The 27,987-nt window shown below is 54.1% G+C and overlaps 2 protein-coding genes across 17 annotated transcripts in view; one reads left to right on the top strand and one right to left on the bottom strand.

The window, feature by feature from the left end:
* Window positions 1-18: 18 nt before the first annotated feature.
* Window positions 19-24,997, bottom strand: NOP14 (NOP14 nucleolar protein). 2 transcript variants are annotated; one of them, XM_025921886.2, is made up of 18 exons: window positions 24,726-24,997; window positions 21,542-21,676; window positions 20,878-21,019; window positions 16,310-16,452; window positions 15,699-15,833; window positions 14,588-14,710; window positions 13,262-13,393; window positions 12,155-12,404; window positions 11,098-11,228; window positions 10,426-10,511; window positions 9,280-9,415; window positions 7,232-7,333; window positions 6,557-6,710; window positions 4,777-4,936; window positions 2,476-2,623; window positions 656-774; window positions 351-506; window positions 19-181 (listed from the first exon to the last, which is right to left on the bottom strand). In XM_025921886.2, the coding sequence occupies exons 1-18, from the start codon at window positions 24,918-24,920 to the stop codon at window positions 82-84; spliced, it is 2,547 nt and encodes an 848-aa protein (XP_025777671.1). In that variant the 5' UTR covers window positions 24,921-24,997; the 3' UTR covers window positions 19-81. The 2 variants fall into 2 exon arrangements, with proteins under 2 accessions (XP_025777671.1, XP_086561693.1); XM_086705567.1 differs by lacking the exon at window positions 24,726-24,997 and adding an exon at window positions 22,275-22,857.
* A 500-nt stretch (window positions 24,998-25,497) lies between these two features.
* Window positions 25,498-27,987, top strand: part of GRK4 (G protein-coupled receptor kinase 4) — a 101,238-nt gene continuing 98,748 nt past the window's right edge. For 12 of the 15 annotated variants that reach the window (XM_086705574.1, XM_086705582.1, XM_086705575.1 and 9 more), the window contains exon 1: window positions 25,498-25,862. In XM_086705574.1, coding sequence (XP_086561700.1) covers window positions 25,709-25,862 — 154 coding nt within the window. In that variant the 5' untranslated portion in view covers window positions 25,498-25,708. Of the gene's footprint in view, window positions 26,857-27,987 lie in introns of all 15 variants that reach the window. The other 3 variants (XM_086705583.1, XM_086705578.1, XM_086705576.1) reach the window with 1 other exon arrangement.

Below are 27,987 nucleotides of genomic sequence, written 5' to 3'. Positions count from 1 at the left end.
GGGAAGAAGAAGTCACACTGACAGTTCAGCAGCCTTTATTACGTTCAGTCTACAGGATCTCCTTGCCTAATGTGCGAAACTTTACTTTTTGAACTTTTTCCTCTTCAGAGCCTTCCATTCCCCTTCCTGTGTGGCCAGACTGTTAAAAAGGTGTTTCACTTTTCGCTTTCTTTCCGCATCCCTTCAAAGCAAAGGACAAAACCCCATTTTCTGGATTAGTTGTTTTGCAGGATGTCTTGCCCACGAGCCACTAACGAGCACGCGGGCGCCGGACCCGTGGAGACGCGGGGAGTCAGGGGCCCAGGCCTCCCCCCCCCCCCCCCGTCAGGCAGCCCCCGCAGCTTCCTCACCGCTCCAGGGTCTCCGCCAGCCGCATCCGAGCCAGGAACTGGTTGTCCCTGCGGATCTCCCTGACGGCTCCTTTAAATTCCCGCTTGTGCTTGTGGATCAGTCTTTTTCTTTCCTGCTCCTCCTTGCTGCTTCCCTGCTTCCGCCCAAACTCCAGGCTGAGAGTGGAGAGCCGCGGTCAGGCCCGCCCGCCTCGGGCAGTCTGCTCCCCTGTGGCTGTTCCCCCCGCCCCCCCTCCCCATCCCGAGCCCTCCTGCACCCCCGGCTGCACCCCTCAGAGCGGGGCCGGGGGGCCGCGACTACGCACACTTTGACCAGTCGGGGGGTGAACAGCTTCAGTGGCACGGGCTTGCTCTTCTCACGGATCAGCGGCCGGTAGCGCCGTTCCTGCTTCCCCATGGCGGCCAGCGCGCTCCGGCACAGGTCCTGAAACGCGGGCAGGCGGTGGGGAGGCTGCAGCAGGCCCGCCGGCGTGTGGCCTCCAGGCCCCGGGCAGGAAACGGGACAGAGACCCGGCCCCCCTGCCGCGCCCCTCTGGCTCCCGGCCTCCTCCGCTAAGTAAAGGGGTGCGGGCCCGGCCGTGAGGGAGCACCCTTCATGCCGACAGGGGTGGGGGCCGGTGCACGGCGGGCCGGCTCCCGTCCTGGCTGGCAGGACTGCAGGGCCACCGAGACCCGTGCAAAAGGGTGTTTTGTTGGCACACGTAGAAGTGAAGACCGCGGCACACGTAGAAGTGAGGACCGCCTGTGCTTTGGCGTCCGGCAGACACAGTGGAATCTCCTTCCCCAGAGAAACTGCTCACAATGGGTGTCAGTGATCCACCCGTTAAGGACACATACGGGACAGCCTTCACTTGTACCCTGAGTGGCGAGGAGTGCAGGGGAAGCCAACGGGGAGCCACACTATGGGGGCAAGACTGAGTTTCTACCCGACTTTGTGATCTGACCTTACAGAACCAGACGGTTAAGGTACCTTCGCCACGGCTGTGACTTCTGAGGAACTTTCTAGAAGCCGGCATACTGACGGTTCCTTTCCCCTCACATAGCTGTGTCCTGGAACTCAGGCCTCTGGCACCACGGGCACAGCACCCCTCACCCCCGGCCCACACAGTTGCTTCTGAGGCCAAAAGCCCCATCTCCACGGGAACTGCACGTGAGGCACAGCCAGCTTGGCTCACCCCGGGTCCATTAGCACCATCGAGGCCCCTCGGTCAGACCAAATCCCGCAGGACCAGAGAGCCACTCCGTCCTTTAAAGGACAAGACACAGCCACACCTACAGTAAGACATAGCTGTTGACATCTTAGCCTCATCAATCTCTACGTGCTGAGGTGACTCCGTGTGGACCGCCCGGGCTCGGAGGGTGTCCAACAAGGGACGGCTGAGCTCCTGTCCTCACGGACACGGCCTGTCCCTGTGCTAGCAGGGGAGAGACATGACAATGTGTTGTGGAGGAGAGGCCAGGGAGGGGGTGAGCAGCAGGGGCCACTCCCTCCTGGACGGCCTGGCTTCCTGAGGAAAGCGAGGGGATGAGCCGCCGGTCTTTAGGGACAGCGCTCCAGGCAGAGAGAAGGGCGAGTGTCAACTCTGCAGATGACGGGGTCCGAGCGGGTGAAGGGAGTGTGCCAGCTCGCCTGGCCTGACACACCACAGTCCCGCCTTCGCCTTCTGATGGCCCTGACGGCCCCTCGGACAGAAGCCTATGGCCGGCTGGGGACGACTCCAGAGGAGACAGGGTGGGGAGGCGGGGCACCCACGGGAAGGAGGGTCTGGAGTTTAACGAAGGCACGACCAAAAGACGTGCCACAGAACCGGCAGCTGTTGAAGACGTCTGCTGAGAGAAACCGAGGGGGTCCTTCTTGGCTTCTGTCACCTTGTAAAGAACCGTGGGACTGTTCTCAGAAAACCTGTGAGGCTCAGGGGATGCGGAGCCCAGAGGGCACGTGACCACAGGGCAGCTCTCAGACCAGGTTCTCGAGCCAGACGCCGTGCAGGCCGAGTGCCTTCTCCCTCGGCACCCCGCTACTGCGCCTTCCCCTTGGTGTCCCCGATTCCTAGAGTCACAGCCTCGTGACAAGAACGCCCCCTGACCTGCTCCCCACCCACCCGAGGAGGCCGGGAAGCCTTACCTGGAGCTCCTGGGGGTGACTGCAGGCGGCCAGGTGCTCCGTCAGCAGGGCCCGGAGGGGCCGCACGATTTCGTGGAAGGATGGCAGGGGGCCGTACGTGAGCACGCAGCGCTTCACCAGAGCCAGACACACGGCCAGGCAGGACAGTCTGCAAGAGGGCGACACCCGGCGTCAGGGCCGGTGGCCAGACGGGAGCCGTCTCCTTCCCGTCGGGCACTGCCTCCGCCAACCACCCTGGCAGCACTCAACTCCGAGACCTGTCCCGGGCCGCGGGGCCACCGGAGCGGAGACCCTGCCCGCACAGTGTCCGCAGCAGCCGAAGGCTCACGGCATCGGGCCAGAAACACCGCGAAACACACCTTTCGTCCCCAAGTCTAAAGGACCGTTGTGGGAAATGCAGTAACAACTTTGGGAGAGTGGCTCTGTGTTAGGTTTTAAATTACTATTTGCAAAATCAAGCAGACAGATCTCCAAAATTTTAGGACAGGTTTTTTTTTCTTTCATGGACTTGGACGGACACTTCTCCACAGAAGACATACAAATGGCCAATAAGCACATGAAAAGATGCTCAACGTCACTAGTCTTTAGGGAAATGCAAATCAAAACCACGAGTTGTCACTTGATTCCCATGAGAATGCCTATTATTAAAAAAAATGATAGTAATGAACTAATAAATGTTGGTGAAGATGTGGAGAAACCGGAACCCTGTGCACTGTTGGTGCGGATGTAAAATATGGCACTGAGTGGAGGCTCATCAAAAAAATTAAACGCAGAATTACCACAGGACCCAGCAATTCTGCTTCTGAACATACACTGAAAAGAATTAAAAGTAGGGCCTCAGAGAGATACCTGTACACCCACATCCACTGCGACATTACTGACAATAGCTAAGATGTGGAGGAACCCAAGTGTCCGCTGACGGAGAAGCAAAACGTGGTCCATCCAGACAATGGCATATTATTCAGCCTTTGAAAAGTAAGGAAATTCTCGGGTGCCTGGGTGGCTGGCTCGGTCGAGCATCTGACTCTTGATTTTGGCTCAGGTCACAATCCCTGGGTCGTGGGATCAAGCCTCCATGTGGGGCTCTGTGCTGAGCGTGGAGTCTGCTTGCTATTCTCTTCCTCTCTCTCTTCCTCTGCCCCCTCTCCCCTGCTCATGCTCTCTCCAAAATAAAAAAAAAAAAAAAAAAAAAAAAAAAAAAAAAAAAAGGGAAGGAAATTCTGATACCTGCACCTTGAGGACAGTATGCTCAGTGAAATAAGACAAAAATGAAGAGACAAATACTCTGTAATTCCACTTCAGTGAGGTCCCTAGAAGAGCCACATCCACAGAGACAGAAGGTAGATGGTGGGAGTCTGGGGCTGGGGAGGGAGTGTACAATAGGTATACAATTTCAGTCTTACAAATGAGAAGATTCCGGGGATGAATGTGTGGTGGCTGCACCGCAGTGCAAATCTATTTAATACCACTCAACTGTTCTCTTAAAGATGACTAAGACCCGGGGCACCTGCGTGGCTCAGCTGGTTGAGCGTCTGACTTCGACTTAGGTCACGATCTCGGTGAGTTCAAGCCCTGCATCAGGCTCTGTGCTGACAGCTCAGGGCCTGGAGCCTGCTTTGGGTTCTGTGTGTCCCTCTCTCTCTGCCCCTCCCCCACTCATGCTCTGTCTCTCTCAAAAAATAAACTTTAAAAAAAATTAAAAAAAAAATGATTAGGATGGTAAACCTGTTGTTTTACTACGACAAAGGAACACTTGAAAGAACCCACGATTCTGAAAATCAGAGAATAAAGACTTCTGACAAAAACCCCTGGTCCTCCTCATACTCCTCCTCCTGTAGACGGAGTGTTTATGACCTTCCCCTATTCACATGTTGAAACCTAATTCCCAATGTGACAGAATTTGGAGGTGATTAAGTCTTCCTATCCATGAACATGGGATGTATTTCATTTATAGTGACCTCTTATAGTTTCGATAGTCTTTTCCCTCCTTGGTTAATTCCTATATTTTATTCTTTTTGACACTACTGTAAGTAAAATTCTCTAATTTTCTTTTCAATTGTTCACTGTGCATAGAAATGCAGCTGACATTTTTTGTTGACTTTGTATTCCGCTACTTCACTGAATTAACTTATTAGATCTAACAGCTTTTCTGTAGAGTCTTTAGAGCATATAAACATGTTAAGTTTATATCCTCTGCAGAGTGGACACCGGTGCGTCCCTTTGAGTGCTTTCCTGGTCATGTCTGGCTCCAGGCCAGGCACTGAGGCACGCCCTCCCAGGTGCCCCAGGCCATACACCTACCTCACGTGGTTGGCCTCCGTCTTAGTCTGGGCCTTCAGTCCATTTGCCCAGTGGAGGGAGAGGCCTCTCCTCTGCCATGTGGCTATGTCCTCTTCATCAGAAACCAAAAGCAACTCTGAATTCTTCCCAGATGCTCTGAAAGGGTGCACCAGAGTGTAACCTGAATTCCAGGTGGGACAAGGACAGAGACAGCCTCTGAGCATTACTGGGCTCAGAGGGCAGGCTCTACTTGGTGAGGCCTGTAGAAAATTCACTTCTGACACACACACCCTATCTTTATCACGCACAGGTGGGATTACAGCTTTCGTAGGGGTGCCTGAGGGAAGAGACCAGGTCCCTGACCTCGCTGGGGAGATAGGCAGTAGACAACACCCACACGACAGAAGTGAACAAGACTGAGTGAGTATCAGACAGATAATGGTGGAGCAAAGCAGGGGGAGGGCGGGAGGCAGATGGTACAGTTAACCAGCCAGGTCAGAGAACGCCTGTCACAGAGGACAGACGCCAGTGACAAGGACTTAACCCAGTTACTGCCCTGAAGAGCCACTGAGGCAGCAAGCACGGCCTGCCAGGCCTGGTGGGCTCCAGGCACAGCAGGCAAAGGGGGAGGGGAAGGTGGGCTGACAGCGAGCCTGCCCCCCGCCTCCCCCCACCCCAGCGTCCAGCGAATCTCACTGCAGCCCTCACCTTGGGCTATGACCATCTTGCAGCAGGTTCCCAGGGCATGACTGAGCCTCTCCAGGGCCCAAAAGCACACCTAGCACGCTGGAGCATGTGATGCGGGGTCAGTGGCCAGGGAGCAGAGCGGCGTGCAGGGAGGTTTTGCCGTGAGGTCACAAGGGGACAGCAGGACAGGCCCCATGTTTAGGGTACTGGACAGAGGAGCTGCTGGGCTCCCTCAGCCGCACCCCTGAAGGTCTGAAATCGTCCCACCGCCCCCACCCCAGCACTGGTGAGGTGCTCTGCACAACAGGCAGCATCAGATCTGCACCTTATCCCTGAGACACGATCTACGGTCGGGGCAGGAAAGCTGATCCTACGGACACAAAAGAGCGAGGGGCAGAGATCAAGTGACACCTCAAAAACCCAAGAGGGAAGCAGGGTGTGTGGTCACATCCTGGGCGTGGCCAGAGGCAGACAGGGGAGTGGAGAGTAGGGGGCAGTCTAGAAGATCAACAAACACTACAACCCCCTCCTGTCATAATGTTGCTTTTGATGGCTACTCCTCCCAAAATCCCCACAGTAGAAACTAGAAACTACACAGAGGAGGGCTGAGCCGCTGGAAAGACGATGTGAGCCACGCAGAGTGAGTGAGAAGTTCTTGTTGCAAGAGAAAGTAATGAAAAGATAGATCTTAATGACATACTTATTTAACCCAAAATGTAAAAACATTATCTCAACACATAATCAATATAAAAAACCCTGATGTGTCTTACTATCTTTAACAGGAAGTCTTGGTCGTTGTGCTTCATACCCAGCATGCCACTGTCCAGGCTCGTGCACATGGCTGCTGGCTGACACGGGGGACACAGACAATAGGGTCCCGACTCTCTCAGGGTGCAGTGTGTCCACACAATCATGCGCTCTCTCTCTCGAAAATAAACATTAACAAAAGCGGGGGAAGGAAAGGCTGCTCCTCTGGACAGCAGGGTTCCAGATGATTTGGCCTAACGTTCCCGTGTCCCACACCCTCTACAAGTAGTACAAGTTACTTTTAAAAATCCTCGAAAAGAATGCTAACGTGTAATGAACTTGAGAAAGCTCCCTCAAACCAGCTCACCTTGGCTTTGCTTGTTTGGAGTTGCGATGTAGAGAATCCCGAGGAGAAAATTGATAAGCTCGGGTATGAACCTCTGAGACAGGGACACGTAATCCAGGAACAGGCAGCACACAAACAGGCCCTTCACCGCGTCTTGGAGGGACAGGACGGGACACTGGCACAGAGGCACAGGGCATGGTCAGCGGTCAGGAGTGATGTTCTGGAAGGCTGCACCAGGTATGCAACCTGGCTTCCCGGGTGAGACGTGTGGCCCCAGAGCCTCACCTGCACAGAGGAGTGTGTGTGTGTGTGTGTGTGTGTGTGTGTGTGTGTGTGTCTCCCTTGCATGCTCTATTCAGGGGAGGCGACCCTAGTGTTCTCCCTTCCCAAGAACAGTTACAATGGCAAGTACCACCGTTAGTGAACCAGCCATACACCTGACCAAGGAGAACGAGACTATCTGGGCTTTTTAAAGCAAAATGGGGACAAGACCCCACATCCGACTTGATGCCTTCACCATGAATTTGTCTTCTCTGGTGTCACATCCTCTGTAACCTCGTCTGGGGCCACTTCTAGCCTCAGAGATACTGACTGGTCGTCTCCACACGCCCCGCTGGGTGACTTTCCCTCCCGTGGCCCCGAGGGTCACAAGCCCTGCGCCGCCACGGGCTCACCGAGCGGGGCCCGAGGACGTACCTTGGTGAGCAGCTGGCTCATGCACACGAGCGCAGGCGTCACGACGGGGTGCCAGAAGTCAGAGGTCGGAAACAGCACCCCAGCCAGTTTCAAATAAATGAGCTAAAAGACAAAGCGTTACCACACGGATTAAAGACACAGCAGAGTGAAGTTCAAACACGACCTTTACAGAGGGCCTGGCGGCAAATCGGGCTCTGACCGTCCCGGTCAAGGGCAGCGGAGCGCCTGCGACGTCACACCCATGTCCCACCTTCGCCGCCTTCCGGTAGCCAGGGCGGCACCTCCCTGCACGTGTTGGCTCACACCCATTCTGTCACACTCACCACACCCGCCAGAGTCCACCAGAGCAGCCGCTAAGCACTGACGAACACGCCGACAGCCTGGCAGAAACGGGCAGAGGACGCGGGAAGACTGCTCACCGAAATAATTCCTCTCAAACACGTGAGATCGCCCTCGGCTAGACTCAGAGTGGGAGCCGTGGAGACTAAAGCTACGCTACAGACCACAGGCCACTGTTTCTCTCTCTCATGGGTGAAGGCAGGTGCTGAGGCTTGGGGACAGGGAGATGGGCGGGGCAGACAAGTGCCGGGTCGGGAAGAGGAGAAAAGAACGCACAGAGTCCCACTGCACCAGGCTCGGCCCAGCCCTGAAGAACCGGGGCGTGAGTGGTGGCTCTGGGACAAAAACGAAACAGACGAGGCCGCACGCAGTGGATGGGGGCCCCGAAGACGGGGGCAAGAGGGCGACAATCACAGGCAGTTACTTTTCAGGGACTAACAGGGAAAGGTGCACCCACAGGCTACCCACCCTGGGAGGCACCGGAGAGGCTGGCTCACAGATTAAAGCAGAAAAGCGTCGAATCTGCAGACCCTTCATCTTGTTCAAAGGCACCAAGAAATCCCCCAGAACACCCAGAACTAGATCACTCTGAAAATGTCACGTGCACCCCAGGAGACCCCACTCCTTCCCGCTCCTGGCAGGGGGCTCGACGGTCAACCACAGACCTACCAGGAGGGCCTCCCACAGAGCCCTCGACCTCACTCTGACCTGGGACTCCAGGGGACACAAGGCACAGGGAGGCAGAGGTGGAGGACAGCCCACCTGGCCCCCAGCACCCCCGCCCCCCGCGACCCCTCGCTCTGCCAGCAGCAGACCACGAGTGTCCGCTAAAGGAACGGTCGTGACGGGTGATGGCCCCAGCTTAGTGACTGCTGCACCCAGGCAGTGACACAGACACATTCCGCGTGTTAGGTCATGAGTCCTCATATCAGATCTCTAGGGCAGACATTACTGTAACCGTCACCCCCGCTTCCGGACGAGGAGAAAGGCCAGGGCCACACAGCTCATCTAAGGAGCAGGGATGGGGCCCAGGCGCTGCCTATGGCCCCGCTGCATGGTCTCTGCACGGACACTCCGTGGGGAGACAGGCTGTGTCTCCTTGGCCACCAATCAGCAGGTAAACAGGGAGAGTCTGCTAAGGGCCGAGGCTCACAGAAGGAAGTCGCAGCAGCGGTGCATGGACACTGGCTCAGACCCTGCTCTGGAGAGGCTTTAAAACCAGGCACGTAAATCCTGTATTTTTAAGTTTGTTAATCACTGTTACATTTCCACAGAAAAGACTAGAATATGGGACAGACGGAACAAGTATTTCTTCAAAGTCACCGAGGCTGACAGTGCAGCCCACGGCTCTTACGGGACCATTAGAAACCTCGGAGCCACGCAGGTGCCTCAGTGAGCAGACACTGGGACCGAGCAGCTCCAGCACAAGGGCTCGGGGCCTTAGGAAAACATACGTGTTCTGTTCGCCCTAAAGTCTCTCTGCCACTAAGGCCACGCACAGCCCCATGTGCGTGGAATCAAATCACAGTCTCCTCTTTTACGAAACACATTTTAGTTCGCTGTTAATGGATAAACAATCCTTCCCACCTAGTTCCAGCCTGTTCTCCAGATCAGTCTGGAAGCTCTAACTACTACGCACGGTACTCAGTGAGCCCTCCCAGGGGCCAATGCCACTGGCCCCTGGTGGCTGAGACCACACCCCTGCTCACCACGTCCAGGCCTGGAAACGCCGCCCGGCCTCTGGCCTCAATCGCTCCTTCCATCTCGTGCATGGCATCTCGGAGGACAAATTGTATGCAGCCGCTTGCAGATTCAGGAAACATCTGGCAAAGATTATATAACTGCCTGTTAATCAGAAACACAGGTCAGGTGAAAATGACTCCAGAGAACAAAAACAGAAAAAGAGCCCCCAAACTTCACGTTCACTGATTCCCTGTGATGCACTGGAAGCCCCTGGATGAATCCACTCTTCCTCTTACTGATCTGGCTGGCCTTCTTGGCGATCCAGGTAATTTTCCCAGTAGTGCTTGTTTTATAACAATCTACACTTACTTTTGCCATCTCTTAAAACACCCTGACATTTTAGCAGCAATGCTAGTGAAAAGGTAATGCCACCAGCGGCACGTTCTACGTGCCACACTCAGAAGACCGTGCCAAGGTGCTGTCCACGGGAACCCTCTGTGAGCCCTGCCGTGCTGGCAGAAGGTGGCATGGGGGGTGGGGTGCGCAGTGTGTGGCTGGCCCCAGAGAGGCACCCATAAGCTACCTGTGCTCACTTAATCCTCCCTCCCCCACACCTCCCTCCGATGACCTGGCCCAGGAGCCGCACTCCAGGGCCTGCTTTCACAGGAGTTCTGGTGCAGCGAGGGCTCCAGCCATCGCCGGGCAGGGTGGGAACAGGCAGACCAGAGGGACCAACCTCCCTGACGCTCACAGCACGAGCCTGTCAGGGTCCACTGAGGCGTGAACCTGGAGGGGGTGGGTTCCTGGACACCACGATGGAGTCTACCCCGTGTCCCAAACACCTTTCACCTGTCCAAGCAGAGCTTGAAATTGTACTGGTGAACGAAACAGAAAGCTAATCTTCAAGCACCAGGAACGAGTCTGAAGTGTTCAACTGTCTTAAAGTCAACCTGTTTGTAGGTAACATCGTATCGCTCTCCAGGGTGATAGGAGCAGCGTGCTAACGCCACGCAGATGGGGCGTCTTCACTGAGGTCACCGTAGCTGGTGTATGCTGTGGGGTCTATTTACAAGGGCAACCTTAGTAACTCGAGGTGTATTTTTGTGGCTGTAAGTAGGATAAAAGTTGTTCAACTCAGCCCCGTGATCCAGTTCAACACCCTCTGTACTTACACAACCAATTTATCAATTACTCTGAGGTCTGGTGGGTCATCTGTAGCCAAATCTCCAATGTATTCCAAGAGGAAGTCGAACAGTTTCTACAGGAACACAGATTGGGAACAGAGTTCAGTGCTGAGCCCCAGAATAAAGACCACAGGCACGCAAGCCGTGCAAGGCACTGCCACCTACACTCTGACTAAAGCGCGTGCGCACACACCTTGGGGCCACTGACGGGGGCACCTTGCGAAACACAGGCCAAGATTCCTGTGGAACACTGGGCGGTGGGTTCACGGGACAGCTGCGGGCTGAGGTGTGCACTCGTCCATCATGGCGGACAACACCCAAGCCTGAAGATCAACCAAGCACACAACCGGCACCGCGACCTGCTCCGTGAATGCGCGCACCCAGCAGGAAGAGGGGCACCTTCCCCGTTACTCATCTCCCTAAGTCTAGTTCTGCCACTTGACGGCCAGGTGAGCCACTCCCTGAGCCTGGTTTTCCTCGCCTGCAGGCGGACGGCAACGGTGCTGTGCTCAGCAGAGGTGGCCCTCGGCCTGCCCCGACCCCCACTTCGCGGTCACCGCGCGGTGCTCACGGCCGCGAGGCGCTGAGGCGCACCGCGTGACAGTCAGCATTCTGACCCGGAGCGGGGCTGCCCTGCCACCCACAACACCCAGCACGTACTTCTAATTTTGCTTTGTTTCCCACCGCGAGGCTGGGGTGGTTGCAGGTCTTAATTCTCTCCACCACCAGGAGCTGCTCTTCCGTCGATTTCCCTGATAATAAGGATTTAAGTTCCTCGTAGGACTCAGGGGCTATCAAAAACACAAAACACATGCCACGGTTACTATTCAAAATGAGACTCATGTTTCTGATAACCCAGAGGTTAAGAACGGAAAGGAACATTAGGGATATACTTCGCCAGAACACGATTTCACACGATTCTACAGACACATTTCGCCTCACACCACAGCTACCTCTGGTGCATCTAACACGTGCTCCAGAGCGTCCTGGGGCTGAGGTGAGGTGGGACGGCTACGATCAGTGACAGGCACCCGAGCACAGCCCCAGTGAGACGACGACTCCACGCCCAGCACACGGGAGGTTCAAGTGGCACGGCGCTGGTTCTAGTGTCCAGACCGGGCTCAGACCGACACGGGAGAAGCCATGTGAGCAGAGTGTCGGCACCACCCCCAGACTCCCACCAGTCGCAGGCCTCGCCCGCCAGTGTCTCCTCTGGAAGTGACCCTAAGTCACGGGACAACCTAGGGCTGCTCACCAGAACCAGATGATTCTTCTCTGCAAACCAGACAACAGGACACGCCACGTTCGCTACAAGATGCTATGTGGCCACTCAACTGCCCAGGTCTGAACACTGGAAGCCTCCTCACAGGCGGCTCCCCAACTTCCCAGGCCCTGCCCTGGCTCTCCGGGGCGGCCACGATTCCACCACAAAAGGCTGGCCATGGAAAGAGCACAGAGAGCTTCTAAGGCAAGGCACGTGGCGTCCTCATTTTGCCGTGGGCCCACAAAACCACCTGCAGTCACACCACAAAGGCTGGCTAACACTCCGGCCAGACAGCGGGGAGAATGACACGAGCCAAGACTTCACAGGTAGGCTGGTGTCCGTGTGCCCAGAAGCGTGCCCTCGGCCCCCACTCCTCAGAGGGGCCCCAGCGAGGTAGACATATCCCCAGGTCGCGGAGGTCATCCCAAGACATAAGAAAAGCCAGCGGTCTACCTGCAAAGGTATAGGGCAGCTCTGTTCTGGCAGCTTCTCGAGCTTTGTGACCATCGCTTTTCAGCCTTTTCCCTGGAGCCTGCTGGGTCTCTCTGTCCTCCTCGCTCTCCACGTCCGATTCCAGGTCCGAGTGCCCATCAGGGCCACTGCTCTCCTCTGAGTCCTCGCTCGGGCCTTCATCCTGTTCCTCGTCACTGTTGTCATCACCGGCTTCCCTGCTTTGCTCTTCCTCGGTGCTCACCTTTCCATCCTGGAGTAGAATAGACAGGGACACTGCAGGCTCACTTCCCCGGGGAGCGCGCAGCTGGCACATCCTATAACCACGTCAAAACACTGCACACGGAGCACCAACCCTGTGTTGCATTCGCCCTCGGGCACCAGGCCCCACCTCGGTGAGCTCCTGAGCCGCAGGGCCTGCCAACAGCCTCCTGAATCCTGGTCACGAGGGCTCTGGGCAAGGGTTAGCTCCTGCCACGGGGCGGCAAGGCGTGGAAGGTGCACCAGTGGCCATGGGCTCTGGTGGCCGCGTCTGCAGTGTCTCACCACTGGCTTTGGGGCTGGGAGATGACTGGTCAGCAGGGACTTCGTAACATTTGGGCTGCACCTGGAGGTGGCAGGACCTCAACACCTGGGGGTGACCCCCGACTGTCCCCTCCTGCTCAATAGCCCGGCGTTCTGTGAGCACTCCGTTTCCTGCCTCGGATCCTTTTCTGCTGAAAAAACTACGTCTGTATTCCCGCCCTGAAACCTGATTTGCTCTGAAGGGGAAAGGGTGTAGACTTTACAGACTTTGTGAACTAAAAACTACCGGTTTCAGAAACTCGATGATTTTACTCAACTCGCTCCACAGCCATGCTGAGCCCTCATAAACCAAAGTGGCCGATGTTCACAGGCGAACACACAGCAGGGGACTAGCGTGCCCCTTCTCCGGGCAGCCAGCCTGCTTCCAGGCGCGGGACCTGACCCGCCAGGGACACCCAGATACAGAGCGCATGAGTGTTCTCAGAGATTTACACTTCCCACCTGTGATAAACCCATTAAACAAGACACCGGAAACTGTGCTTTTGAATTCACAGAGCAAGCCGACCAGCAAAGGCAAACACTCACTTTGTAAGAAAGCAAGTGCCTGTCGTCCTTGTCCAGGACAAAGCCGTCATTTAAGTCATCCGCTGACTGATGTTTTGGTTTTTTAGTGCCGCCATCCTCGTCCTTTGCGAGCATTCTCCGCAGCCTGGCAGCCTGAGCGGGAAAGAAAGCAAAGCCGTCTGTTGGGCGCACAGAGCTCGTCGGCAGGAGGCACGCCGTCCCTGCCCTCCTTCCCCCGGGCCCCGGTCCCTGCGGCAGCGGCTTTGAGCCTGCTGTCTTCTTTCTAATGTGCAGGCGCCAGGCGAGCAGGCATCAAGTGGGGGACCTCCTATCGCACAGGAATGAAAATAAATGCTGTGGGGCACAAGGATGTTCTAGTCACAAGGAAGGCAAGCCTGTGGTTCTAAGGTCTTACTGGCTAAATTATGCAGACTTAACTCCCCAGTGCACAGCCACCGAAGAGGGCAGGCACCCCGCGGTGTGGTCTGTGTGTCCAAGCCGCGAGCCCGACCACACCGCTATTTGGAAATACGCAGGTGACAGAGGAGCCTCGTGATGTGGCTGTACCGAAAGGGACAGACATAGAATGGTGTGCCAACATTCGTATATTTTTTACAATGTTTACTTATTCAATTTTTAAAAAACGTTTTTTAGTTTCGAGAGAGCAGAAGCAGGGGAGAGGCAGAGAGAGGGGGACAGAGGATCTGAAGCGGGCTCTGCACTGACAGCAGCGAGCCTGGTGTGGGGCTTGAACTATGAACTGCAAGATCATGACCTGAGCTGAAGTCAGACACTCAATCAGCTGAGTCACCTAGGAGCCCTAGTGTTTATCTTTGAGTGCGAGTGAGCAGGGGAGGGGCAGAGAGAGAGAGACAGAAGATCCGAAGTGGGCTCTGAGCTGACAGCAGAGAGCCCAATGCGGGGCTCGAACTCACGAACCATGAGATCATGACCTGAGCTGAAGTCAGATGCCTAACCGACTGAGCCACCCAGGTGCCCCAATTTTTGCTTTAATGTATGAAATTTTAAAAGGCTTCTTTAAGGCACAAAAAAAAAAAAAGTTGAGAAAGCAGTACACTTTATAGTTAGCAGTTGCTCTGAGGCATAGGCATTAGAGCAAACACTCACTGTTTATTTGGTGTATTTGAGTATTATCTGCATTTTTCTTGCTTCTATAATAAAAAAGATACTTATAGTAAAATAAACATAAACTTCAAATAGTCTAAGATTCCTTTGATAAAACCGTGCATCTGCGACCCTCCTCAGAGAAGGCAGAAGGCCTCCCGCGGGGACCATGTGGGCCGAGTGGCGCTGGGCCCCAGGTCACGGTCACAGTCACACCCATACCTCCAGCTTCTCAAGCCGCTCCTGCTCCTCCTTCGCCAGTTCCTCTTGTGTCTTCATCCGGTTAGAGGGCTGGGCCTTCATTTCAAAGCCAAGTTCACGGACCATCATGTCATATGCGTCAGGCTAGGGCAGAAAGAAGAAACTTCATTTTTAGGGTTTTTTAAAATGACCTGCACAGCCACTTCCTGCATGTCCAGTAATCCCTGGACACCATGGTGGATGAAGCCAAACCATATCTGAGTCTTTTCTTCTTGAAAGAAAGCTATTCTAATCAGTCTTGAGAACTTTAAAAAAAATTTTTTTAATGTATGTTTATTTTTGAGAGAGACAGACATAGACTGTGAGTGGGGGAGGGACAGAGAGAGAGAGGGAGACACAGAATCCGAGGCAGGCTCCAGGCTCCGAGCTGTCAGCACAGAGCCCGACGCGGGGCTCGAACTCATGAACCATGAGATCGTGGCCTGAGCTGAAGTGAGATGCTCAACCGACTGAGCCACCCAGGCGCCTCGGTCTTGAGGGCACTTTAAGTAAAGATACATAGGGATTTTCACTCCTGGGAAATTCTTCTAGAAACACGCTGCTTTAACAAGACGTTGCTCATTAGGCATGAAGCCCGCAAAATGTGGGTTGGGTAAAGGCAGCAACGACAGTGAGAGCGGCTCACAAAGGTGGCCACACGTCAGCCAGCCAGCGAGATCCTAGGCATCTCCTAGAAGCCAGTCGCTCGTGCGAATGCAGCTTTTCCAACAATTCGCACTAAAAAGAACGTGGTAGGAACCATATGCTGTTTGGAGGGAAAACTAAGTAACTGTATACATCAACATACAAACGTGTAATAGGAAAATTCAAACACCATCTGAAGAAGGTCTCACCCTCGAGGACTTCTCGTACTAAGAAACCACCATTTTCTTTTGTTTAACTATTCAGGAGTAGATATGGAAGTCACTTTTTGTCTCTCTACGCGGACACTACATGCATTAGGAAAGTTCCTGCCCACCGGAGGACGCAGGAACCAAGAGAAAAGGAAACAGTTGTTGATGTCAGGTACAGGCCAGAGCAGACGCCGGCCTCCACCTCTTCCCAGAGAAAGGTCAACCAACTCGACTCCCACCTTGGGCTTCTCCTTTTTGTCCTTGTTGTCAGACTTGGGTGTTTTGTGTGCAAGGAGGGTCTGGATCTCTTTCCAGTCCTGATCCAGCTTCTCTGTGAGTTCCAGGGCATCTTCTCGCTGTGCCTGCCTCTCCCTCTGGGGAAAGAGAAGGGACACGGTGTGTGCCACTACTGCTGGGCCCCGACCGAGCAGCCCCACGTCAGTGTCCAGGCCACACTCGACGCAGAGTCAACACTTAATGCATCAGCAGAATAGACAGACCACGAGAAATCAGTATTGTAAAAGGAAAGCTACAAAATCTCATCACACAGAACTAATTTCCTGCTGTAAACTGTTCATTAAGACGCTCTGAACAGTCTGCCGGTAGTAAAACAATGATAAAACGTCAAAATACAAAACCCAACCAGACAAAAAACACCCCTCCCCAAAACACAACGGACCATGAGAAGTATATACATGGTGAAATAAAATACCCCTATTCAAAATTAATGCTTCTATTAAGTACACAGAAAAACGTTAGCTACAGCCTAAAGATGCACAAGGAAAAAAGTCCCAAAGTGTTTTGCGAGCGTCTCTGGTGACAGAGGCCCCCACCGAGTGTGCTGGCGCACCTTCTCCTGTTTTGATTTTGCAATGAGCTCTTCAATCAGTTCTTTGCGTGACCGTGGTTTCTCCCCCTCCTCGCCTTGCTGCTGAGCAGTTTTCTTGTGAAGGAGGGCACCACCACCTCCAAAATGGGTGGCGGTCAGCTCGGCTGGCAACAAAGAACAGAAAACACGTCTGTGAAGCCCAGGCGCTGGCGCAGGACCCACTTCCTGCCCTGGTCCACCAGCGTTTACCCAAGTGTGGTCTTGAGAACCAATTCCGTATTCAAGAAAAAACGGTCACACGCAGTAGCTGCACGAGACCACAGGCACAGTGGCACTTGAGAAACGCCCGAGACCTCTCCAAGAAAACCCAGACATGGAATACCACTTGATCATGACCTGATGACTGGAAACCCCAAGGATCTACCTGCTGATTGCATTGCATAAAAGACCAGCAAATTCTGTTAAACAAGCCGAGTGAGGAGTCTTAGGAGGGAGACCTTAGGTTCGGGCTGCATCAGAACCTACATTCTTCACACCTTCTTGGGCAGGGACTCGGAGATTAAAAAGTCCTGAGGGCAGGAACCCGAGCCAGCAGCATACGACACTGATGTTCAGCCGGCCCCACTTACCAGGGCAGATGAGAGAGAAAGCACTGTGGGAATCATCACCTTTGGAATGGAAAGAATCCTTAAAAAACCCAGTATCTCAGGTGAGAAAATGGAGGCTTATACATTAAGCCATACTCACTTCCGGTAACAGAAACAGAACGTCCAGGCTGCTTTCCCCAGCGGGGCCCAGGGTCCCACACTGCTGGCAGCCTCAGCCCTCTTGTTAATGCTGCCGCCACCTGCTGAGATCGCATCGAGCACCTGCCCCCGCCACAGCTGCGCAGGTTAACGTGTGCGCAGGAAGGAAGCGCATCGTATGTAACACTGCCAGGCTCTTGAGGCTCCCGGTCGGCGACATCGTTTCCACGGCCCGCTCACTAGGGCTGGGGCTCCGTTTCCACCCGCTCTCAGCTGAGAAAACTAGAAGTCTCGCCCACCCAACCAGAGAGCATCTTTGGGGCATCATCCTCGGCCCCTCAATTACCACACAAGTGTCTGGGCCATCCCTTCCCAGCTACTCAAGGAAATGACCTGAGCAATTCAACCACCTTTGTCCCAAATCAAATTTTCTCATTCTGTTGGGTCATTATCTGATTTCTCTCCCGTTGAGGTGCTCTTATCACCCTCACTGCTCCTGGGCCCTTTAGTCCTGGGTCGCCTGGGCTCTCCATCACTGCTGGATGGGCTCCCCACCGAGGCAGGCTCACCAGTTCTCACTGCGCCTACCACCAGGGGCTCGGGACCCTTACCACTCCCTCCTGGAAAGGCTTTTTTCTCAGTGGTTTCCAGCAGCTCCAGGATGCCTCATCCGCTCTTTCCCTCCCACCCCTAAGGCTGCAGCTCCAGGCCTGAGGCCTCCCGGGAAGGTTTGACAGCATTTCAAACTGCCTGAAGCCAGTCTGTGTCACACTCCAGCCCCTCCCGAGTCTGGCAGTCCCACCTTAACAGGTGCTCGGGCTGAAACCCTGGGAATCTCCCGATCCCTCTCCTCTTCCCACACCCGTATCTAATTCATGCGGCAATCCTCCTGGCTCGGCCCCACAGACGAAGTCGTTCCGTGCTCCATGCCCTCTGATGGCTTTAGGTCCTCAGTAAAAGCCAAAATCTTTCTTGTGGCCTAGGTAGCTCTGGTCTACCCACCTGCTATCATCCCTCGCCCCAGGCATGTTCCCACCTGAGGTAAGGATCATCCTGGACACTCTTGCCCTTGAATCTTTATGTGATCACCACCTTCTTTCTCAGTGAGGCTAAAATCAAGACTACCTGACTGGCACATTCCAGCCTGGAACTTACTTTATTTTTACCCTACAACACTTTGCTTTCAATTATTCCATATAATTTAGTGACATCTTTTGTTTATCGTCTGGGTCTTCCCAGTAGTAAGTTGCAGGAAGCTTTTATTCACTGCTATTGTTTTTTTTTTTTAATGTTTATTTATTTTTGAGAGAGACAGAGACAGAGCTTGAGTGGGGGAGGGGCAGAGAGAGACAGAAGGAGACACAGAATCCCAAACAGGCTCCCGGCTCCGAGCTGTCAGCACAGAGCCCGACGCGGGGCTCGAACCCACACACTGCGAGATCATGACCCGAGCCAAAGTCGGATGCCCAACTGACTGAGCCACCCAGGCGCCCCTATTCACTGCTATTCTTATAGCACCAAGAACAGTGCCTGCTACATAAGCCAGTATTTATCAAATAAACAATTCCTCTGTTTCCTAGAAAATTTATCAGAAAACACTATTTAGTATTTTAGTAATTCAAGACTATTTACAATATTTTCTGAAAATAAAAGTATACAAACCATTAACTAATAAGGTGGTATTACATAAGAAATTCAGTCATGGGGCACCTGGGTGGCTCAGTCAGTTAAGTGTCTGACTCTTGATTTCAGCTCAGGACATGATCTCAGAGTTGTGAAACTGAGCCCCAAGTCAGGCTCTGTGCTGACAGTGCAGAGTCGGTTTGGGATTCTCTCTCTCGCCCTCCCCTGCACGCACGCATACGCGTACTCTCTCAAAATAAATAAACGTTAAAAAAAACCCAAAAAAACAACAAATTCCGTCTTGGAAAAAAAATCTTCCATCAGTGTGCTTATATCAGGATTTAATTAGAAAGCTTTTTAGATACTTATGTATTCTGAAATCCAACTATAGTTTACAGTATGTTAAATGCTTGTTTTCACAATGTGATAGAGAATAACACTGTGGTTTCGGTTTAAGTCAAACCCAGAGGGATGTGAGGCATAGCTCCACCTGGCTCTGCAGCCCCAGGCAAGTTCCCAATGCCCAGCCTCAACCTCAGCCTCTGCAGCTACACAAGGAAGTAACAGCCACCTGTCACCTCTCCTAATATACGAGACTACACCGTGTCATGCAGCTGGACAAAACAGAATGTGTTTCCAAATGATTCCTTTGTGAAGTTATAGTAAGTATACATATTTTCAAATATAAGAGCCTTTCTTTTCTAAGTTACCTGGGTTTTGGTGAGCTTATAACCAAAATCAAAGGATGCCAGGAAATCTCTAATGAACAGTCAAGCCCCTAAGACCCAACACCAGGAAGACATGGAATCCAGCGTCTCCTCCAGACACCCGAGCATCACAGCCTCTTGTGCCAATAAGGCCACGGCCACTCACCTTGTGAAGGCCAGTTTGGAAACATGAAGGTGTCAAGTGCTTACCTTTACCACAGTGAGTTATGACCAGCTAAGTGACCGTGTTTAACACTTAAGCACTCAAAACAATCTCGAACAATGAGAAGACAAAGAGAAAGGCACAGAAGATGAAACTAGTCTTCTACAACCTCCCAGTCTCAGCACAGCTGTGGTCCCATCCCCAGTGCCATGCAACAGAACCATGTGTGCCCTACGTCCTAAGCCTTCTGACCCCAGGAGCATCCAAATTTCAAAGGGCAATCACGGCTTTAATGCCTTAGCTTTCCACACACTGTAAAGATAAAAGCTTTAAGTCAGTTTTAGTTTCTGCATCTTTCTGAAGATGTTGGAAAATGGGACACTTTTTTTTTTTGGTTTGTTTATTTTATTTTATTTTTTTTAATTTTTTTTTTTAACGTTTATTTATTTTTGAGACAGAGAGAGACACAGCATGAACAGGGGAGGGGCAGAGAGAGAGGGAGACACAGAATCGGAAGCAAGCTCCAGGCTCTGAGCCATCAGCCCAGAGCCCGACGTGGGTCTCGAACTCATGGACCACGAGATCGTGACCTGAGTTGAAGTCGGACGCTTAACCGACTGTGCCACCCAGGCGCCCCTAGTTTGTTTGAGAAAGAGAGCGCACATGCAAGCATGCACACAAGCAGGGGAGGGGCAGAGAGACGGAGAGACAGATTCCCAACCAGGCTCTGTGCTGTCAGCACAGGGCCCGAAGTGGGGCCCGATGCCACGAACTGTGAATCATGACCTGAGCCGAAATCAAGAGTCAGATGCTTAACCCACTGAGTCACCCAGCTGCCCCGAAGCTAAATTTTATCTGCTTTGGTACCACGATACCATCTACAAATAAGAAGCCCAGTATTAACTACTCCCCAAACTGCCATAATTGATTCCATAGTAATAAAGACTAAAAGAACCACGTAAAACCGTTAGTTCAAACATTCAGACCAAACTGACTAAACAGGGGTAGCAAAGCAGTGTGGGTGATGGCAGTCAGTGAGGTGGGTTCTACCCATGGCTCTGAATCATGGGTCACACTAATCACCTTGTTTCTCTGAGCCACGGGTAAAAATGAGCTGTGGTGAAGTTCAAATAAGATAAGGGATACGGAAGTGCTTTCTCAGCCTAAAAAAGCCTTTGTCTATGTACATATACACCCTCTGGACATAGTGAAAAAATACACAAAAGACCCTGTCACGTGTACAATTCTTGAGAGGCTAGAGATGTGGCACTTGTATCCCACATTTTCCTAGGTCTCCAAGGGCTGGAAGAAAGTAATGATGAGCAGACTGCCCCCACTCCCGGCCCTTACCAGACAGCGTTCCTCTCTCCTCAGCATCACTGTCACTATCGACAATGTCATTATGTTTTTCGACATCTGCCAAAGACTGGCCGTAATGAGTTAATTCTTCATCTTCGTTGAGGTTGTAGATGCTTTTCTTTTCATGTTGTCGCTGACAGAAGAAAAAAAAAAAAATCAATTTCCTAAAAATTCCCCACCATTTAATAGCAAAAATCAGTTATTCTTCCACTATTTACATAATGTAACAATGCAGCCCAAGCAGTTTCCAGTTTATTCTGGGTCACGTGAGCAGTGATTCAGATATAAACAGAACCCCCGGAAGATAACCAAATCAGTGGGCCAGCTCAGCCACCGGTAACTCATGCAGCTTTACCCACCAGGATGTTCCACAACCTACTCGCAATCCACCCGACCAAGCCGCAGGAGCAACTGAGTCAAGAACGCCAGGACACATCCTGCTGCACGTTCTAGTTAAGCTACTCTTCCACCCAAGCGGTATTTGCAAAAGGCTGCTTCCCCCTGGCCTACGCAGACAAGGTACAGGATTTGCACCTCGTGCGTGAGTGCCCACCCAAGTATAGGTGAACAACGGGCACGGGGCAACTGCCTTCTCCCTGTGCTGGACTCTTGTTCAGTCTGCAACATAAGACCCTCCTCCAATTGTCTTGCATACCTGTTGTTCCAGGGCAAACCTCTTCATCATCTTTTCCTCTGGGCTCATGTTGCTACTGTATTCCCCAAAGCGCTTATCTGTGAATACATTGGACTTATCCCTTTCTTTGTACTCCTTTAGTAATGTCTGGGTACGCTGGAAAACAGATCACAGAAAAATCTCACACTGGTCCCGGTGCAATTCGGAGCTCTGATGGCTTGGCGATCTTGGTCCCTAAAGGGAAAACGTTCCTACAAGGGGACACGGGATGGTTCCGACGAAGCGTAAGACGACACTGCCACCTGGCCATTTTGTACGCCTCAGACCACTGAAACCAACAGTCAAAATAAAGGGGCTGAGCTGCCAGCTGGAAAGACTGACCTCAGTTACTGAGGGAAGCTGGGTTGCCACCATACAATGGAGACGAAGAGAGGACCGTCTGGGGCCCAGGGGATTCCCTAGAGCATGCGTGGGGACCTCCATGCCCAGTACTAAAGGTTAAAGAAAAAACAACAGCAACCAAAAGAAAGCAGAACGCTGGAGCACGCAGGGGTAGCTCCACCAGGTGGAGAAGCTGGAGGAGCTAAGGTTCTGGTGAGAGGAAGGGAGACATGAACAAGGACTTGAACAGGAAGCCCTATATGTAAACCGTAACGCCGTAACCGATCGCAGACAACAAAGACTGTAGTAAGGCGGGCCCGTTTTCTCTTTGGTACATACGTGCCTTTGCTGGTAAACAGTCAATCCCTGTTACCTCTCGGATTCCAGATCCATAAATCTGTCTGCTTGCTAACGGTTATTTGCGACTCCAAACCAGTACGCGTGGCACTTTCGTGGTCATTCACGTGTGTGAGGCCCAGGAGGTGAGGTCAAGAGTGTGGACACTGAATTCCGCCAGCTCCGCCACTTCCCAGCTACGACTCTGGGAGGCACCTCACCTCTCTGTCCACCAGAGGCCTCACCTATAAAAGGGAAGTGATGGTAGTAATCACCTCAGGCTGTCGGTACGGGAGCCACAAGATGGCTCAGGACAGAGCCGGGCACGGTGTGTGTCACACTCAAGCTAAATCCTTTGGGTCTCAGCTCCTCCATTCCTGACCTGAAGAAAGGCCTGGAACCGTTCTTGTCTCAGGTTCCTCATGCATTAAATGGGGTAACAGTACTTCCCTCATAAGACTGACCGCGAGGATTCAATACGAACCCCTTAGTACGACGCCTATTTGGTGTGAGGGGTCATGGACACGTTAACTCTTGTTATTTCACAAGTTCTGTGAGAACTGAGGAAGGTGAGGCCTAGCCATGAGATGGCGCGTGCTGCCCAAAGCGCTGCCACTGACAAGAGAGAGGGCACGTGGGCCAGTGCGTTTACTTCCGAGGGACTGTCACTGAGAAGACGCGGCCCCCCCAGCCCCTGCCACCCTGTCCGCCCCACTCCCCCACATCGAGCTTTAACCGCCCTGGATGACCTGAGTTCCCCTGGGACAGCTCTGAGCTCTTCCACCCCATGCCGTGCCACACTCTCCGCTACAGGGGACGATGTGCCTCGGTCCCCACCTGTAACATTCTGCTCGCCCTTCCGAGCTCCAGTGTGGCTCCCACTAGGAAGAAGTTTCCGATTTTCCTACTGTACCTCCTCCAGACTGTCAGCCCCCAAAGCACTCAGGTTCTACTTCTGATTCCTTCAAAGGCCTGTTTCTACTAAGTACTTGGGCCAAGCACTGGGATCAGAGGAGGCATCAACACCTCCCTCCAGGCCATTCACCCCAGGCCTTCAGCACAGAGCACGGAGGTGTGGGGCCCCGGGCACGTGGAGGTGTGGCACCTGACAGGTGAATCTACCAGGGGCTACAGGCGTGAGCAACCTGCCCTGTTGGGGCCGTAGGGCTTGGGAAAGTATCAGAGGCGGTGACCTGCACCAGCCCCTGGGAGACTTGGCGGGGGGTAAGGTAGGACTTTTTGGACAAACTGAGTTGTAAGAGGCAAAGCAAGGACAACAGGTTGGGCCAGACTGGGAAGGAGTCTGAGAATGACAAGCTGAGAAGTTTAAGAATAATAGCTAGTGTGTAGAGAATGCTAGAATGCTTACTATGTGCCAGATGTGCTACTTACTTAACCTTACAAGCACTAGTAGAGAAAGACGGTTATTACCATCCCCACTTTAGAAATGAGAATACTGAGGCCTACGGGGTGAAAATAAACACGGCTCTTGCAGAGCCCACACCGTCCCATCCCAGAGCCTGCCCTGGGGTGGATCCCGGGGCACTGATCAGAGGCCATCCTAAGTTTGTCGTGACCACTCCTTGGAGGAAGGATGCCGACCGATTCAGTTCAAAGCTGGACCGGAGAGCACACTGTATGACGGGACACAGTCGGCCGCCCTAGAAGGCAGGGGGTCCAGTCTCAGGTGACCTTTATCTCCCAGCAGCTAGAACAGAGCTAAGGCTTCACAGCCATTCAAACCAGCGCAAGCCCTGGCCCTTACCAGTTCTGAGACCTTGGGAAACATATACGCCCTTTCTGTGCCTTAACTTTCCCACCTACTTGAACTTTTCAATAAAATACTAGTGTATATTCCTTACAGTAACAACAAATATCCTAAACAAACCAAAGAACGCGTCTCAGAGGCTGCATATAGAGAATTCCATCTGCACTGACTTCCAGAGGTGCAGATTATTCTGGAACCCTAAGTACAGGAAAGAAGGAAGCATTTCAGTTTCCTCTCAAGGGACAAGGTGCTGCGCTTGGAAAAACAGAAACACGTGCTCTCCAAACGTCTGTGAAGCATCCCCATCCCGTGTATGCCTACCCGGGGAGGAAGAGCATCCACAATCCCCGAACCAATAGCTCAGAGTCCCCGAGAGACAAGGCTGTAGGAGGTGTGCGCATGGGTCACGGGGCACAGAAGCGATGACCCACGCCCGAGAGAGACGAACACGCGTGTGCTGCACCTCGACGAAGCGGCAGCAGCTTTCCAGGGCAACGTCACCGCCGCGCGTGCAAGGGCAGCAGGCGTGAAGGCTCACACGACACACCACAGAACGCCCAGCCGTGCCGGCCTGAGTCTGATGTCTTGAAAGGAGCGCCTCTGGCTCTCCTAGCGGCCCCAGGGCGCCAGCGCCCTCCGGGACCTCCGTTTCACAGCTCCGGGGACCGCGGCGGCCCCGGCACGTCCCCACGTCCCGGAGGCGCGACCCCCGCCACTCACCTTCTGGACGGCCCGCGCGCGCGACACCCCGGGCAGCCCCACGGCGTGGCGCGCCTTCCTGCCCAGGACCGGGAACTTCTGCCGGTTGACCTTCACTTCGAACGGGTTGGGGTTGGGTCTCGCGCGGCCTCCCGCCGAGGCCCCCAGACCCTTCCTGCGCGCCGCGATACCCCCAGCCTTCCCCATGGCTCGCATCAGCCACCGCGAAGGCCCGCTCGGCCGGCCGCACGGATCGCTGCGTCCAGAAACGCGTGCGGGGACCTGAGAGCCGCCCCGCCCTCGTCCCGCGAGAACTGAGCCAGTGAGGCGCACAAGCGACCGGCAAGCTAGCCTATTCGCCTACAGGCCAGCGACCACAACTCCCAGCAGGCCACGCTCTCCCGACCCGGCACTTCCTCCCTGCGCGCGGCCTTCTGGGAGCGTTGCTGCCCTGCGCGGCGCCGCACCGCGGCAGAGAGGTGCACCCGAGCTCCCTCTTCTGGGAAGAAGGGAGGGAACCGGCCGCTGTGAGAGTGGGTAGCGGCGGCGGCGGCCGTAGCCGTCGCCGCCGGGGGGCGGGGAGCCCCGGCCACTGAGCCCCTCCCTGGGGTGGGGCTCGGCGGAGACTCTGGGCGGCTGGGGAGCCGGGCCCTGAGGAGAGCGTTGCCCTTGCCAGACTCGGGCGATGGGGCCGAGAGCCCGGGCCCCGGCGCGGGGAAGGTAACCGCAGATTCCGGCGGTAGGCGGGCTGCCAGCTCCCCTCGCCCCAGCAACTCGCCCTCTGGAAACCCGGGCCGGCGCCAGCAGCTTCCGAAGCAGCTGCGGCGTCGCGGGCGGTCTCGGAGGCAGCAAAGCGGTTGGTGGCCGTGGCGGCGGCGGCGGCTGGAGGGGCAGCAGCCGGAGCCGCGACAGCTGGAGCGGCGGCGGCGGCGGCGGCGGCGGCGGCGGGGCAGCTCCCCCGGGCCCTCTGTGGACCCTCCCGAGCGGGTGGCGTCCTGCGAGCGATGCCCGGAGGCGCCAGAGCCCTCTCCATCTCCCCTTCCCCTCGCACACGCCGAGCCCGGCAGCGGCGGAGGCGGCGGAGGCGGCGGCGGCGGCTAGGGGCCATGGAGCTTGAGAACCTCTTGGCCAACACGCTGCTGCTGAAAGCGCGCCAAGGTGGGTGCACAGGGGCGCCCGACGCCCCGCAAACTCAGATCCTCCGAGGAGCCCCGACCCTGACCGGGAACCCCGATCCCCGCAAAGCCCCGAGCCACCGTCCGCTCGGTCGCACTATTCGCACCGGCCAGACAGCGAGGGGTCAGCTTGGGTGCCTTAGGCTGCTCTGCGCGCCGCCCTGCACCCCTCTCAGCACCTGTGGGCCCAAGTAACGGTAGCCTGCGCCCCACTCTTGTCGGTGTGAACCTGCTCCGTCCTGCCGCCTCCAGTGCGTCAGCACAGGCTAGCGGGGTCCTGTCCTGGGAGGAGGAAGCCAGACCACCGAGTGAAGCCGGCGAGAAACAGCCGTGCCTTTGCGGTCTTTAAAGGACAAAGAAGACAATCCTGTTAACGACCCTAAGCGAGAACCTTCCATTAGTCTTTTTGGACCGTTATTTTACATTTATTTATTTTTGAGAGACAGAGTGAGACAAAGTGAGCGTGGGGGAGGGGCAGAGAGAGGGGGAGACACAGAATCCGAATCAGCCTCCAGGCTCTGAGCGGTCATCACGGAGCCCGACGCGGGGCTCGAACCCACGGACCGCGAGATCATGACCTGAGCCGAAGTCGGACGCTCAGCCGACTGAGCCAGCCAGGCGCCCCTGGACTGTTATTTTAGCATAGCTTTTTGGTTTTGAGGCTTCGTGGTGTGTGGAGTGGGTTTTACCAGGCAGGACGTGGTGGCGGATTCAACAGTTTGGTACGAATCCAGCCTCATATCCACGAAAAGGCACAATTGACTCAGCCCTTTTGCTCAGAGATGGCCCTGGCCCCGACCGTCCTTCTCGTGCCTCCCGAGAGAGTGGAGAGCTGGCGACACAGCTACCCACCTGCGGTTCTGCAGCCCCTTTGCTCCTGCCGAGTGGGTGACGGAGCAGGTGCTTGGTGTTTGTGCGCGATGGCGGGAAATGGCCGCCGGAGGGACCGCATTGGCCACGACTCCGGAGTGAAGACGGTGTGGAAGGGGTGCTGTGCACAGTCTCCCAGGGCTGGAGTCCCATCCTGGGCGCACGGGTCCGTGAAAGTGGTCCTCCTGGTCACCTGGGATGCTTGTTGGGAAACATCAATAAACTCACCTTGTGATTGAAATAGCGAATAACGTTCTGTGAGAGAATTTAATGTGGAATACAGCTATTTCAGATCTTTGGGTTTTGTTTCCTTTTTAATGCTCTCCCCTTTCCCATTTGTATCCTAAGTTTTTTAAGAGGAAAGAGCTTCATCAGAAAGTGCCTGATCTCTCAACTCAGTGGAGACAACCCAGAAACGGTCAACAGGAGTTCTTGAAGAGTGACAGGTGCAGAGAATTAGATACCTAAGTTAGGTTTACATAGAAGGATCCAGAATTAAGAAGTAGTGAATTTTTTGTTTTGTAAAGTGTTTCTCATATTAAGAGTTGAAAACAGGAACTTCATTTTCTCAAATATTTTTGTGTGCTAACTTGCATTATTAAAAAAAATTTTTTTTTACATTTATTTATTTTTGAGAGACAGAGCACAACTGGGGGAGGGGCAGAGAGAGAAGGAGACACAGAATCTGCAGCAGGCTCCAGGCTCCGAGCTGCCAGTACAGAGCTGGACAAGGGGCTCAAACTCACAAACCATGAGACCATGACCTGAGCTGAAGCCAGACGCTTAACCAACCGAGTCACCCAGGTGCCCCTAACTTGCATTATTTTGAAGAGTGAAGATGGGTGGGAAGAAAGTGGGTCTTATTTTTCTGTTAAGGCAGTGGGAAGTCCCTGAGAGCAGTACGTTTCAGTGGAGCATTTGATTGTGTTTCGTGTTTCTCACTTTGAACTCCAGATTGGTCATAGAAGCGAACCATGATCCCGGGCACCCCAGCGGCTCAGTCTGTTGAGTGTCCGACTTCGGCTCAGGTCACGATTTCACGGTTTGTGAGTTCGAGCCCTACATCAGGCTCTGTGCTTATAGCTTGCAGCCTGGAGCCTGCTTCGGATTCTGTGTCTCCCATTCTCTCTCTGCCCCTCCCCCGGCTCATGTTCGGTCTCTCAAAAATAAACGTTAAAAAAAAAAAAAAAGGTGAACCATGATCCGTGGAAATCTGGATCTGTGGAAACCCATACTAA

Source organism: Puma concolor, chromosome B1, assembly GCF_028749965.1.
Source record: "Puma concolor isolate L17-30 chromosome B1, mPumCon1.1.hap2, whole genome shotgun sequence".
Lineage (NCBI taxonomy): Eukaryota > Metazoa > Chordata > Mammalia > Carnivora > Felidae > Puma > Puma concolor.
The sequence above is the reverse complement of the archived record's forward strand: the minus strand, read 5'-3'. Positions and strand labels throughout refer to the sequence as shown.

Coding starts and splice junctions, on each gene's coding strand:
- NOP14 (XM_025921886.2), bottom strand. CDS start 24,920: ATGCGAGCCATGGGGAAGGCTGGGGGTATCGCGGCGCGCAGGAAGGGT. Junction 14,711..15,698: donor ACAAAAAGGAGAAGCCCAAG/GTGGGAGTCGAG, acceptor TTTCTGCCCTAG/CCTGACGCATATGACATGAT. Junction 775..2,475: donor GTCACCCCCAGGAGCTCCAG/GTAAGGCTTCCC, acceptor CCCGCGTTTCAG/GACCTGTGCCGGAGCGCGCT.